The following is a 14566-nucleotide window of genomic DNA, read 5'->3' as shown; positions in this document are numbered from 1 at the left end:
TTTTTATTTTTTTTAAATATTTACGACAAGTTAACGTCGCATTGAAACACACTTTGAGTCGACTCAATCATTTTTTATTCATAAGTACAAAACAGATATTTGCATTTAATGCATTAAAATATAATTAAAAAATATACAGTGACTCAATCTTTTATTATTCATAAGTACAAAACAGATATTTGCATTTAATCCATTAAAACATCATTTTAACGCAGTTCTGCCTCAAAACAAGATATTTAAATACATTTGCCCAAACTGTGAATTTTCGTCAATATTAAAAAAAAATTATATATATATTTTTTTAAATATTGACCACAAGTTTACGTCGCATTGAAACACACTTTGAGTCGACTCAATCTTTTTTTTTTCATAAGTACAAAACAGATATTTGCATTTTATGTATTAAAATAAAATAAAAAAATACACAGTGAAAAGTTAAGCCATTATCATGGCAAAAAACAACTGACAGCTCTTAAGATTACATTTCCTAAAAGTCAGTCCTGTACAGCTTATATGTTGCAGCTGATTCAATGAATGTTCGAGAAAATGTCTCATTGTTGGAGGATGAACAAGCTAAGGATTCCATCGGAGGGAAGGGCCCGATTGCTTGTGTAGGGCTGTGCGCTGGGCCTTGAGTTCAGCAGCAGCAGTCTGTGATACTCTTCCCAAGGCCCTAGGCTGCATGCCAAGCCTTTTAGTAAATAATAGCATCTATTTACTCCCAAGAAGGAAACAAAACTTAAAGTAAGAAGATGAAAGAGGCATTGTGTTGCTTGTGTGCCGTTAGTGAAACTTAAGATTCTGGAATAACAAGTAGGTCATCAAAATCGGTCATACTTTGAGAACAAGTTTGATAGCATGTCTTCTAAAATGCACAGGTGTTGTAAATCTAAACTGTTGTTGCATATTGGTTGTGCCCTTGTGAGATAGATTTTTTCCTATAATGTAGGATAATGCATCACCCACTATGGCCAGTGTTCCTTCAGGTACCAAATTGTGTCATTGCTCAGTGCCGGTCCAAATAAGGGGTTCAGCTGGGCCAGGATGGCTATTAACCAGCTGTGAAGGAATAAGAACCATGTCAGAATAAATCCAAAAGCTCTTTCTCTCTTCTCTGCCAAACTCTGCATTCTTTGGGATTCCAAAAGAGTGAATAGTTTACTTTGTCATGGTAACACATTTCACACAAACAAATATGAAAGAACAAAATGTACAACACGATATCAAGTATCCATTCGCAAACAAAGACAACACTTAAGGGAATTACAGTCAGTCGAAAACAAAAAGCACATATTACTAAAGGTTAAATCGTGCAAAGAAGGTAAGAGGGTAAAAAGAAACTGACAACAAACTTTATTTTTAGAATGACGACATTGGCCCTGCCCACAGCATTTTTGCACAATGAATATTCATTCATTGTATTATTTGGCAAACCTCTTTAATACATACTCAGGTTATGTTTCACCTCAAATGTGAAAAAGAAAAATGATGTTCAGCATACAGTAAATAACCTAGGGCTATTTTTTATGATTGTGTCAATATGTGACATGCTTAATTGTCATGTAAAAACAAAAATTAAATCCTCATCTTCAACAAATTTCTAAATTTCTATAAACTAAGTATAGTTTGTTTTCTTCTGATTTAGTGGTCTAATGCGACCCTGACACGCTCATCACAGGCTTTGGGAGATTGGCACACTCAAGCTCTGTTGATTTTATAAAATGGATGAGGAGATATGCACCATTGGTCAAACATCAAGCTATTTATAGAACACATTTTCCGGGCACGTACCCGCAAAAAGGACAGCTATCTTTTTGTTTGCCATGAACAAATGTGACCTGCATCCAACCTCAAATCTTTTACGGACACAATTCACAATGACAAGCAGATATGGTTTTGAAATGGACTCAATATTTATGAACGGGGTTGCTACGTAAATTAATTTGTTTTGTCTGTGCTGTTTCCTAGATCTGCATGTGCAAGATGGGCTGTTCTCTAATCAGTTCAGCTGTCAGGGTTGGCAGGATTTCTGCTTGCACTTGAAGTTTGATGTACATGCATGGGTGTCTACCTCAGTCACTGTGCATAGAGCATATCAGTTCAATAAACGCAAAGAGGTCTGCACATCCAAATAATCCAGATTGGGCTCTGGTGCCGGACAACAAAAAAGGTAAATCGCAAAAGGAAGAAATGTATAGTCCCTACACTGATGTAAAATGCTCCAAATTCAAAGTTAGATAGCGACACGTTTCGACCAGACCTGAAGGCTATTCCTCATAGCACATGGGCAGGATGATAAGATGAAGACAGACAGGACAGAGCAGTGCGGTATAGAATAGAATAGTCGCTGATAGGATGTTTCGGGTTGTTCTTGGGGTATCGATGTGCAGTTGTTAAGGTGTTCTGAGTGGTTACTAGATGGTAGTCAAAAAGCCCACTCCCAAGTCTCTATGATATTCTGGTTCTTAATGGCTAATTTTAAAATATCTTACTATATATAACATATGTACATATTTTTAAAAAGTCTGTGCGACATTTCAAATCGTTTTTATTGTATTATTGTATGTCTTATAGCTACATAATTTTTTTACATAGTGCCTGAATTAAAGTATTCCTTATCAAGTTCTCTGTTAGCATTGTGTCTTAATATATATAGAAATATGCTATGATGCATAATAAATAAATATACGGTCTAAAATAAACTCACTTTACGGATTATAAGGAACACCATACTAATACTGTGTTTGACCCCCTTTCGCCTTCAGAACTGTCTTAATTCTACGTGGCATTGATTCAACAAAGTGCTGAAAGCATTCTTTAGAAATGTTGGCCCATATTGATAGGACAGCATCTTGCAGTTGATGGAGATTTGTGGGATGCATGAAACTCCCATTCCACCACATCCCAAAGATGCTCTATTGGGTTGAGATCTGGTGACTGTGGGGGACATTTTAGTACAGTGAACTCATTTTCATGTTCAAGAAACCAATTTGAAATGATTCGAGCTTTGTGACATGGTGCATTATCCTGGTGGAAGTAGCCATCAGAGGATGGGTACATGGTGGTCATAAAGGGATGGACATGGTCAGAAACAATGCTCAGGTAGGCCGTGGCATTTAAACGATGCCCAATTGGCACCAAGTGTGCCAAGAAAACATCCCCCACACCATTACACCAACACCATAATTACATAAATGAGAAATTGAACAGGTGTTCCTAATAAGCCTTTAGGTGAGTGTATATTAAAAAATTATACAACAGCGCCATCTTCTGTTCTTTGTGAAGGGAGTCTAAAAACCTGTTGCCAAAAACGTTTCCAGCCTAAATTACACAACGGGAAACACGTGAAAAAATGAATACTTTAACGACAGCAGCACACTAAAGATCTTTAAATGCATTTCATTGAGCAGAAAGTAAAGTCTTACAAATCCCAGAGTAAAAAAATATACTCACAATAGGTAGCAGCAGATGGCTGTTAACACAAGCACAGTTACGATGACACTGTGGGAGTCACACACATGCAGTTTAATTATTTTGGCTTAGCTACATTCCTGATTATTATTACAAGCAGAAAAGTTGATGAAAGTTTGACAAGACAGCAAGACGTCGTGGTGATGTAATGCACTGGCCTCCTATTTGTTTTACACTCATATTTTAAAAATGAATTGGGACATTTTTAAGTTTGAAAAGTGCCATCGTAAATCTTTTCCTGGGTCGGATGTGAACTGTAAAATCTTACGTTGACGTCATGGACTGAACATTTCAACTTTCATGGATTGTTGTAAATGTAAAATGCGGCGTGACTTCTAAAAGCAAAGAAAGCAACTAAAACCGCTCGAGAGGAGATCAAAACAACGTGTCAGTCCAGAAACAATGCATACCCTCTGTTCGGCCCTTTGGGAATAAACCACGGGACAAGTCCACCGACAAATCCCCAAAACAGCGTGACAACGGCCATTGTTATTCCCAAATTGTGCTCCATTTTCAGTTGTGTTTATGTATTTGTCCTGGTTGTACAATGGTGTGGATTCGTTACCTTGACGTGATGTAGGAAGAGCGCAAAAACACGCCCTGCTGACGTCACCAGTAAACGGACTTGTAAATGTATCAGTTTCTTTGTCGTGTCTATCTATTAAAAAGAATATATAATTAATCATAATAATGAGAGTAACTTATGTACTCTTTTTAAAATACATCATGTGCTATAACACTGTAATTACATATATTTATAACATTTCTCGATCACATCTCCTTCATTAGGCTATTGATGCATAAGCCTACACAAACAATCAATGAATATGATGATCTATTTACAGTTATAAATAATCTTTGTTAATGTTAATATAAAAACAATTGTCTATTAAATAAGAAATGCTGACAGACAACTTTTCATTTTAAAAATGTGAACTAATTTTGACACTTACAACTCAATTTTCTGTACAATAAAAACCTTTTATTATGCTGTTCTTTTATATCCGTATTATACACAAGGATTCCTATTTCTTCTTCTTATAAACTTATTTTAACTTTCTCTCGTAGTAAAATTAATGAAATGCACTAACATACTGCCACTCACAGAAAAATGACTTGACTTTTTAATGCTTTGATAGAAACATTAACCCGATTCATTACTTAAAGACAATGTATATACAAAAGACAAAAAGCCACCAAAATGACCATAAACTAATATTTATTGAAGTGAGAAATCATTATAAAGGGTGTACTTTTACACATTAACTGTTCAGTGTTCAGACATTTCCAGTGAAATCATCGTGCACATACTGTACCTGTAAAAACCTAACAAATCAGAAACTTATTGAAATTGTAAATCATAAGACCCATATTATGAAAACTGTTCACGAGGAAAAACAAATGGAGAATTACTTTCACATTTCTCACTTTACCATATAACTTCTCCATGAACAGAGACAGCCATGGAAAGCACATCCCCCACCACATCCTAGGATCACATTTTAGGATCTTACATCTGCCCTCCTTGAGCAATTGAACTGAAAGACAATTAAAACACAAATTAATGTTAACAATAAGTACCCAGTATTCGTGAGGTGTCAAACTGTGGATGGATAGAAAACATGCTGTGTCAAACTTTGTCTATATTTGACCTCGCTGTCCTCATGACATTAAGGAAAAGCTCAGAGTTCTGTCTTGACCTTGTGCATAAGGTCTTTCTGGTCAATCATTTCGAATTGTCTGTTCCAGCGATGATAAGCCAAGAGCGCTATGTTCTTAGCTGCCACAGAGCTCATCTCCATGGCACTCGCAGCCCATTCAATGCCATTAAGATAGTACATGCCATCATGCAGAACCACTGGCGGCAACCCTTGGGTGCTTCCATATTGAGGGTACACCAGCCAATCTTTAACCTGCACTGAATAATACGACTTAAAAAGAGTCTTCAGCTCATTCTTCTCCAGTGGCTTAGGAGAAAAGACCTTGTAAACGCCGGCCTCCTGGGGCTGCTTGCGGCGGAAGCCGGAGGTTATATTGACTGGACACAGGCTGGAGGCACTGTTGAAGAACAGTTCAGAAGCATCTGTGGTAAGTATGCTAGAAAACGGGAACAGTTTAGGGTCAGGGTAGCCAAAGTAAGTGCAATTTAGGTATCCGTGAATGATGGAGGCCACAGTCTGGTGATAGGAGCCTGGCATTTCTGGGAGATCGGGCTCAAAGCCCTGAAAGGAGATTCCAGTCTCGACATTTTGCTGGAGAGGTGTTGCTACTACTATGATGTCATACACTTCAGATGTTCGTTTATCTTGAGAGCTGTAGGTGATCTCATATTGGGGGTAATCTCCTGAGAAAAAAGAAAACAAAGATTTTGTGCAAGCTAATAATACAATGTACCATGTTATTCAAAAGGGAATACAACATTTTCAGACAATTAAGGTCACTTAGCGCTGACAGCGTTTCGCAGTGACAAAGTGACTGGAAGCAGGGAATTTCAGCGGAGCTGAGCTGTAAGAATTCCGCTCCGCTCAATTCCGCTTCCCTAAAATTTCAGAGCGTCAGAGCGTCATGCAGCAAACCACCAATGGGGTGACGAGAAGACAGAACCCTGCGGTTGAGCAGGAAAGCCTACTGGAAAACCAAAAATAAACTTGGCAAATCGCTGTCATCTTAAATGCACCTTCAGAGTCAAGATCAAGGGTAAAATCTTTCTTTTGTGGAGTCATCCGTTTTTAAAATGGACGTCTTACCCATCCATCGGAGTTCAATACTTGTAACCTGACTCTGAATGAGGTTAGCCTTTGCTAGCTTTAGCAGCCTCGAGCAAACCAGCTTGTTTCCTCCCTCTACAGCCCACAGATTAGCCTGTACACCAGCCAGAGACACAGCACCTGTCAGGAACGAGATGCATTAGTTCAAGTGTGAAACCAAAGCAGTTAGAAGGGTACCAAGCCCATTACTGTCTAAAACCAATATTATGTTATTTGTAAAAATAATCCAGAATAACTCAAAATGTATCTTTCATAATTTAACCTTCAAACAAGATAGTGTGACCCATGAGGTTTAGAAATATAAAGTGACATTATATGGGGACAATTAATTTAGTTAAGCAAATACAGATCACATGTAATATCAGGCACTTTTAGTCAAATTTATATACAGCATATGCAAGATCCACCACTGCTGATACTGTCAGACAGACAGTATTATTCCACCTGATATTTAGCTGAACAGTGATACGTGGGGAAAAGAGTAAAAAATGTAGTAGGTAGTTTTAACAGCTCATTTTATTCTAAGAGAAGGATGGAAAATCCAAAGGAAGAAAGGCCTTCTGAAATCTCTTACTCATGTAAAAAAAACAATGTACTTCTTAACTGATAACATACTGTGTTATCAAAGTTGACAAGCACATTTTAATACTTTTCGTTGGTAATTTTTTAGCAAAACGCTATGACAAACATGACGGATGACTAATAATAATGATATATTGCAAAAAAAAAAATCACAAAATATGGAGATATGAGGTTTCAGAAGGACAGCAGCAAAGTATATGATGATAGGACATCTGATCAGAAAACATTGAAAAACTCCAAGTATACTAACAAAAACGTTTACTAAATGAAAACATTTGGTAGGCATAATCGCAAAGAAAAAAACTAAACGCGTGTTAGATGTGTAATTCATACTCTAAGTAATGCACATACCCACAAATGCTGGGATGCTGATGTTCTGTCCATAGTTGACCCTAATAATTGGGGATATGATCTCATCAATGAAGCGCTGGGAGACTCCCAATTCCAACAGAGACTCGGAAAGAGAGCGTCGGGTCATGTTGATAAATCCCGAACCCCCCAGAGAGTGCAGCAGCTCTTCTACTGAACTGAAGGCATAGCCATGGGCCTGGTATTTATATATCCTGGCAAGAAAAGTAGAGAAAAAGGTGTCAGAGCAAACCAAGCGATAAAGTTAAACATGATAAGTGAGGAGAGTATTTCAGATAATAAAAGTTAAAAAGAGAAGCTGTTTATCATTAGAGGATCAATTATCTTTATTTAAAGATCCCTACTCACTAGATCTGCTTCAATGTTTCTTAATTTACTTATCCGATTTTAGATGCACAAATGAGGTGAATAAGCACCTACCTGAATTGTTTCTATTTGCCTCCAGTGGATTCTCGTGATCATATAAATTAACTAAAATAATTGAGGCATCAGTGCATCTTAAGAATGGCAGTACAATAATTGAGTTTAAAATTCAGTACAATCTATCCTCTTATTATCACATTTCAAAACGTATCTGAACAGAGGAATATTCCAATAACTTATATCATTCACCTCATGAACTTCTCCATGATCTCCTCCACCCACATCTGCAGACGGATGAAGCTGATCCCATAACGCCACCATAAGCGAGACAAATCCAGCAGGTACCAGTCGGTTTCCTCCAGAATAAACTCCTCTCCATTGAACACTGCCGTTTTGCCAGCTACACTCTTACGGTACTTCAGCCCTGAGTACATGAGACCAAATTAAAACTATGCAATTTACTTAAGGCTAAAATACACTACAAGAAGATTTTTTTTTGCGAAGATTTTGCCTAGATTTTCAGTCTGGACTTGTTTCAGAAAGTCTGTGCCAGTCTGCAGATGTATTAAGTTATGGCTGTAATACTACAAGACTTTTTAAATCTGAACAGATCTTTTTTAAACTAGACATCATACACTTGCAGACCTTTTGAAAGTTTCAGATAGAAACACACTAACTGATCAAATCTGCAGACTGGCACAGACTTTCTGCAACAAGTCTAGACTGAAAATCTGGGCAAAAGTCTTGTTGTGTATTTAAGCCTTTAGTGTGTTTCTAAGTGTATAATGTCAAGTTTATAAAGATCTGTTCAGATTTAAAAGTCTTGTAGTATCCCAGCCATTATGCAAGTATGTCTCAGTACCCATACAAATCACTCCATTGGATTACTGGGTCGTTTGAAGCTAAACTAGCAAACTATTAATATTTTGACTTGATTTTTTTAATTGAATCGCAACATTAAACACACAGCATTGATAAACAACTTTACTTTGACTTTTACAATTTGTTTTGGGGAGTGGCTTTTCCTTTCAAAAAATCCTAGAACTCATTCATGTAACTTCTGCCTCTTCTTAATGCATACCCAGTTGCTGGACAAAGTCCTGCATGTGCAAATTGAGGGAATGAATGATGGACCCGCCGGACTCATACTCCTGGTTGTTAACAGAGACAGTTGCCAGACGACCACCAACTGAGTTCTTTTCAAAAACATCGATTCTCACTTCCGGTCCAAAATGTTGCCTCAGGAAATGGGCTGTAGCGGTTCCTCCGATCCCAGCCCCGACAACAGCTGAGTAACACAATGCAATACACATCATAAACCTCGTGACTGATGCATCTGTACATTACAGCTGCACAATGAGAGTCATCCAAATGCAGTTTACGGTGATACTGTTTTATGAGAATGCATATATATATATATACATTGACAACCGATCATATCATCACACCTACCTATTTTTGAAGGCGGTGCACCGTCAAATTTGGAAAAATCCGATTCCGACAATACATGCGCAAATGAGTAAAGAAACACGTACATAAATTGACGCATGTTTGCGCTAAAACAAACAAGGTCAACACGAGTCAGAAGATGACAGAATATGCTCAATGGAAATGGAAGTTTTGTGGATCTATGTGAGTTTCGTTATAAAGACGCAAAATATAATATTTTAGACAATAGTAATAGTTCGTTGAATGCAATACGAAACCATACTGCAGTGTCGCCGGATAACAACAGCGCATGATTTCGACTTGCACGTGCACGTTTCTAACCAATTGGAGAGGGGGAAACTCTCTTTCTACCAATCAGACAAGAGAAATGTGGCACTTCCGCGTTGAAATTCGTGACTGTGTGTTTCTGTTGACCAGGTTTGGTTTCTGATCGAGTTTTAAAGGTGCTGCAGTCAAATTTCCAGAGCTATGATTAACAACTCGCTATTATACCTTGAACCACACGCTTTAATTCACAAACCCCGCCTCCCAAAGACACGTACGCCAATCAAAATGTCAGCAAACCGAAGCACACGTGAGTGACGGGTAAATAGCGCTTCTGATTGGCTAGGGTACTGGCTTTAGAAAGGGCAGGCTGTTACCTTACGCTACTACATAATTTAACGTTGTTGTAGCATTGAATGTTCATATTTGTATTAATGTTTTATTTTACAATTAAAACAAAATTATTTAAAAAATATCGATAATAAAAACAGAGGTATGTAAAGCCCTTTTTGCTTTAAGAAGTATAGTTCACCCAAAAAAGAAAATTCTGATATACATACATACGTGTAAAGCCTATATATATTTATGTATGTATGCATATATATATATATATATATGTATATATTCTGCTCAAGAAATATTTGTATATGAAATCAGGGTGCAGTGTTATGTAGGTTGACTGCAGCTGTCAGACATGGGCATCAATAGGAGTGTTATTTTTGATCCTGGTTAGACAGAAATTCCCCTTTAGCTGCCTGGTTTGTTTTGAAACCAGTTTTTCAATTGCTGATTTCCCAAACAGAGATTAGACAACATAGAGGTTTTTTTTAGAAAATAACAATAACCAGTCTCGGGAACATCTATGTGTATGGGAACCCATCCCTTATGGTGTGGAAATACCTTTTATGAATTTTAATGTTTACTTTAACCAAGCATACCCTTTATGTTGTAAGTGAACAGTTAATACACAATAATAACTTTTATCCAAGAATTTTACCATATATATATATATATATTTGTACTATCCTCATTGTTGCTTCATGCTATTTAAAAAAAAAATTGTGTTAAAAAAAACACAAATCAGAACCAACTAACAATAAATGTTTATTTGCAAAAACCGATGAAAACCGTTCATCAAAAATAATTTAAAAAATCATGTGTTTTATTGTACTTGTGTGTGTGGAGTTTGCATGTTCTCCCCGTGCCTCGGGGGTTTCCTCCGGGTACTCCGGTGTCCTCCCCTGGTCCAAAGACATGCATGGTAGGTTGATTGGCATCTCTGGAAAAATTGTCCGTAGGGTGTGAGTGCGTGAGTGAATGAATGAGTGAGTGTGTGTGCCCTGCGATGGGATGGCACTCCATCCAGGGTGTATCCTGCCTTGATGCCCGATGACTCCTGAGATAGGCGCAGGCTCCCCGTGACCCGAGGTAGTTCGGATAAGCGGTAGAAAATGGATGGATGGATGGAAGACCTGATTTAAAAACGAATAAAAACAAACCTTTTTTGTCACTGCATGCCGTTTTCATGAATATTGTAAATAACATAATCAAGATAGTAACTACTTTTTTAAATTGTGTAATTAATCCACATTTGAGGTTATGACGGATTGTACACGTTCACACTTTTAAAGGCTGATGTTTATTCATACATCGTTTTCCCGTCATGAGTGGCCCATGACTTGAGGTCATCAGCAGACTGAGTGAGAATGTGACTCACTTCCTCTGTCATGTGAGTAGAGTGAAGATTCTGTGGTGCAAGATGAGACTACTGACATAAGATATTCACAGGCGCACACAAAATTACACTAGCTAATGTCAAAATGTAAAGAAAACTTCAGTTCAGCACATGTCATTTCAAGATGCGTTGATATGTTTTTGCAGATCACTGTGACACTACATTCAATGTTTTCAAATATTACAGCACGAAAATGAATTAACCAATATCAAGGGAAATGTAAATGTAAATGCATGTACATCTGGTTTTGGCAACAAATACAAACGTGTCCCGTACAATAATACTCACGCCAGTCATGAAACCGTACGTACAGTATATCCTACAGTAGGCTATATCCATCTTTATCATAACAAAAGGGTCGGTTATTTTGCTCTCAAAACATTCAAAAGTGAATAATGTTAGTGTGATAACAGCCTTATGATATTTAGGACGAGATCTTGTGTTCTTGATTGGCAAACCAAACACGGTTAGGATTTCCCCGTTTCAACCCACGGACTTTACAGAGCGGAAATGGTGCATCGACCATTTCCTCCTCTGGTGGTTGGGGTTTTCTCAACACCAACGTCGTCTACACATAGCATAGTCTGCAATAACAGGTTATTGATGGAAAAACAATGTTATTCGATCAACCTTTATCCATCAAACCCAAATTGCAACACCGTTTTGCTGTTGTCCGTGTGACGTGGCTCTATTACCACGGGCTATGTGTTGTGCAATTAGGGCTATCTTTGAACTTTGAGCAAACTGTGGGACTTTCCCATGACTATATGGGTGAAGTGTGGAATAAACGCCCATGCAAATGAGAACGCTAATCAATCGGTTTATATAGGGATGATGCGCTGAGCGAGTAGGCGGCAGATAAGCTTTCTGCATGTCTTATCATTTATTGCAGGTGCATGAGAGACATGATTCAGCATCCTCAATCCAACGCTGGTACCGAAATGACTCACCAGCAACAGATGATGTGGACCTGCCGAGAAAAGCAGGGGAATCGTAAGGTAGGCTTAAAGAGTTGAGCGATTAAAAACGATAAATGACAGATGCGCACGTGGGTTGAAGGACTTGAAGATTCGTAAAAAGGTGTCATGAATAATTGAAGGAGAATCGCTGAAAGCAGCATGGAGGACAATTGATAGTGAATTTATGAGCTTTCTCTGTACCTACAGGATGAAAAAAATGTTGCATGTAGGCTTCAATAAAGTTTTTACAAATATAGTTTATGAATGTTAAAATATAGGATTTAGCTACATTTAGTACACAGGGAGTGTATTTATGTAATGGTTGAAACCCTTCAAATGCACTCTTATACGTTAAACAATTTTTTTATCATTTACTGTAATAATTCATTGTATAGTGTTTCCGCGAGTGCTAGTCAGCAATACCACTAGCTGGAATTCCTATTACTATTATTATTCTGATATTGTTGTGTGTTACGAGTCAGGTAAGTTTCTGGTAAGAGATTTTTAAATATCCACGTAGTAAAAAGTTATAAAAGTTTGCATGAATCATATAGAAACACCTTAATGTGCATTATCCAATTGAACAAAGGCTGTTTCTTTAATGTTTAATTTGTTTGAATCATTTCTTGCAAGAACTTGACACATACTTTCAAGAAACTGCAAGTAAATGATACCTTTGAATGAGGAACGAGAAAATCAAAACAAAACTTTGAAGAGAGAATACTTGTGCAACACGTTTTACTTGCCAAATAACACAAATTACATCGCATGAGGGTTCCTTGTGACAACTTGAAATGATCTTGTTGCTGTTTAAATAGTGACAGAATAAGTGTTTATTCACATTTCGGTTTTTCCCAGGTCACCCCAAAACAATCAACTTGTCAGATTTACGGAGGTCTTGGCTTTGAGAACTGAATTCCAAGGGCGTCTGCTCCATATTCAGCCCACGGAGTTCAGTTCTTAAGCTTGGATACTCGTGGCATCTTCTCTGACCTTCGACCTGCACCAAAAATGTCTGCTACGGGACTTAAAGGTAGTAGTGTATTTCAATATTTATTTTTGACCAAGAATTCTGTTAATTTCATTTGTGTTTGGATGTGTAAGACATCTGTTTGTGCACTCTTGGTGCGTGTATTATTAAAGGAGTCACTGCAGTACTGAAGAGTTCAGAATTTATTTCAGTTTGTTTTGTCAAGTTGTCGTGGATCGTGTCGTCTCTGTTGCAACCCAGAAAAATAGTCCCTGTGGTGTAAAATACGGGATTCGAACTGGGCATACAATTCATGTTACATCTTTAGGTAAAATCGTCAAATGTTGAAAATATTAGTCTGTTTTACTGATTGTAATTGTACTGAGTCCTGTATGTTTGGAAATACTGTAATTTTTGAACTAAAATCTACCTTTGAATTTATTAAATTAAGTCACATGATTTCAATGTCAACATGCCCAAAACAATAGTAAGTACCTTCATTAGAAAATTATAATAAAAAAAGGAAGTTCACGGTAACTAAAATGTACTTTACATAGTAATTACTTTTTATATAATATTTAAATGTCTATATCAAGTATATTACTTTATATTGCACTTATTAAATGACCCAACCAATCTTTTCACCAAAACTACTTTGAATTGAGATTTTTTTAATCAGTTTTCATCACGGCATGTTTTCGCGTTCCTTTCCTCATGATTGACTGCTAAATTGTGCCAGAAGCATGCTGAGATGACTGCAGTATTAATAACATAATAAACAGATTGAAACATTATATTTAATGAGTCTTGAAATCCTGAAAGGTGGGTTTCTCTTGCATTGAACTCATGTTAATAAAACAACTTAAGGAAACAACATTGTGAATATTTATATGTTGTGAAATTGTGTCTGCTTAAATACATTTATGATGTTAACTAACTACATGATTTGTACTACCTAAACATTTTACGTTCTGCAATATGGAAATTACTTACCAATGATAACAGATCTCAGCACCTTTGAGACAAACACTGTCATGTACTAGATGTTTAACTAGGATAAATATTGTGCTTTACATCACATCTTGAATAAAAGGTTAATATTTGTAACAAAATGAACTTGGAATAAAATTGATGAAACTGTTTTTCTTCCTCCCGACAATTCATAAACAATCAAACAACACTTGTTTAATAAAAAACATAATATAGATTTGATTTATTTATGTGATTCACCAGTGGCCTGATAAGAGGGTGTTTTCACACTGATGCTGAATAAACCATGACACACATGAGCCAATTTCTGTAAAAAAAGGGAAAAAAAACACGGGTTTTCACAGTCTAAATGCCCCAAACGTTTGCCTTTAAAATACTTTGATGTGCATCAGAAAGCATCATTTACATTTATTCATTTTTCATGTGATTATTGTGATAGCACAGAGGGGAAGAACCGGCATTAGTCTTTTCATATGCTGATCCGTGAGATGCACAGATGGCCCCTTATCCTCATACCCAGGGACCTGCTATTGATTAAACTCCAGCTATTAAAAAGACATAATTACATATAAGACGTCACCACAGACAGTGAAGGAAAGCCGGCATGAAGTCTTAGCTATATGCAATCCAGTAAATAGGCTGAAAT

General features: G+C 37.0%; 2 protein-coding genes across 2 annotated transcripts; both read right to left on the bottom strand.

Annotated features, from left to right (window-relative positions):
* Positions 1–58: 58 nt before the first annotated feature.
* LOC130407883 (V-type proton ATPase subunit e 1-like) lies at positions 59–4072 on the bottom strand. Its single transcript, XM_056731201.1, has 3 exons — positions 3882–4072; positions 3454–3501; positions 59–1059 (listed from the first exon to the last, which is right to left on the bottom strand). The coding sequence occupies exons 1-3, from the start codon at positions 3980–3982 to the stop codon at positions 966–968; spliced, it is 243 nt and encodes an 80-aa protein (XP_056587179.1). The 5' UTR covers positions 3983–4072; the 3' UTR covers positions 59–965.
* Positions 4073–4673: 601 nt separating this feature from the next.
* LOC130407797 (prenylcysteine oxidase-like) lies at positions 4674–9353 on the bottom strand. Its single transcript, XM_056731034.1, has 6 exons — positions 9006–9353; positions 8635–8841; positions 7803–7977; positions 7173–7384; positions 6219–6359; positions 4674–5815 (listed from the first exon to the last, which is right to left on the bottom strand). Exons 1-6 carry the CDS (start codon positions 9100–9102, stop codon positions 5154–5156), a joined length of 1494 nt encoding a protein of 497 aa, XP_056587012.1. The 5' UTR covers positions 9103–9353; the 3' UTR covers positions 4674–5153.
* Between the last annotated feature and the right edge of the window lie 5213 nt (positions 9354–14566).

The sequence above is a fragment of the Triplophysa dalaica genome, chromosome 19 (assembly GCF_015846415.1).
Source record: "Triplophysa dalaica isolate WHDGS20190420 chromosome 19, ASM1584641v1, whole genome shotgun sequence".
NCBI classification, from domain to species: domain Eukaryota; kingdom Metazoa; phylum Chordata; class Actinopteri; order Cypriniformes; family Nemacheilidae; genus Triplophysa; species Triplophysa dalaica.
The sequence above is the reverse complement of the archived record's forward strand: the minus strand, read 5'-3'. Positions and strand labels throughout refer to the sequence as shown.

Bases quoted from the DNA above. Each gene is read 5' to 3' on its own strand.
- LOC130407883 (XM_056731201.1), bottom strand. From the start codon at position 3,982: ATGGAGCACAATTTGGGAATAACAATGGCCGTTGTCACGCTGTTTTGG. The intron at 3,502-3,881 runs GTATGCATTGTT...TGACTCCCACAG, and splicing joins CCCAAAGGGCCGAACAGAGG to TGTCATCGTAACTGTGCTTG. The intron at 1,060-3,453 runs GTGAGTATATTT...ATTCCTTCACAG, and splicing joins GCCATCTGCTGCTACCTATT to CTGGTTAATAGCCATCCTGG.
- LOC130407797 (XM_056731034.1), bottom strand. From the start codon at position 9,102: ATGCGTCAATTTATGTACGTGTTTCTTTACTCATTTGCGCATGTATTG. The intron at 7,385-7,802 runs GTGAATGATATA...TTTTCTTGCCAG, and splicing joins ATCATGGAGAAGTTCATGAG to GATATATAAATACCAGGCCC. The intron at 5,816-6,218 runs GTAAGACGTCCA...CTTTTTTCTCAG, and splicing joins TATTGAACTCCGATGGATGG to GAGATTACCCCCAATATGAG.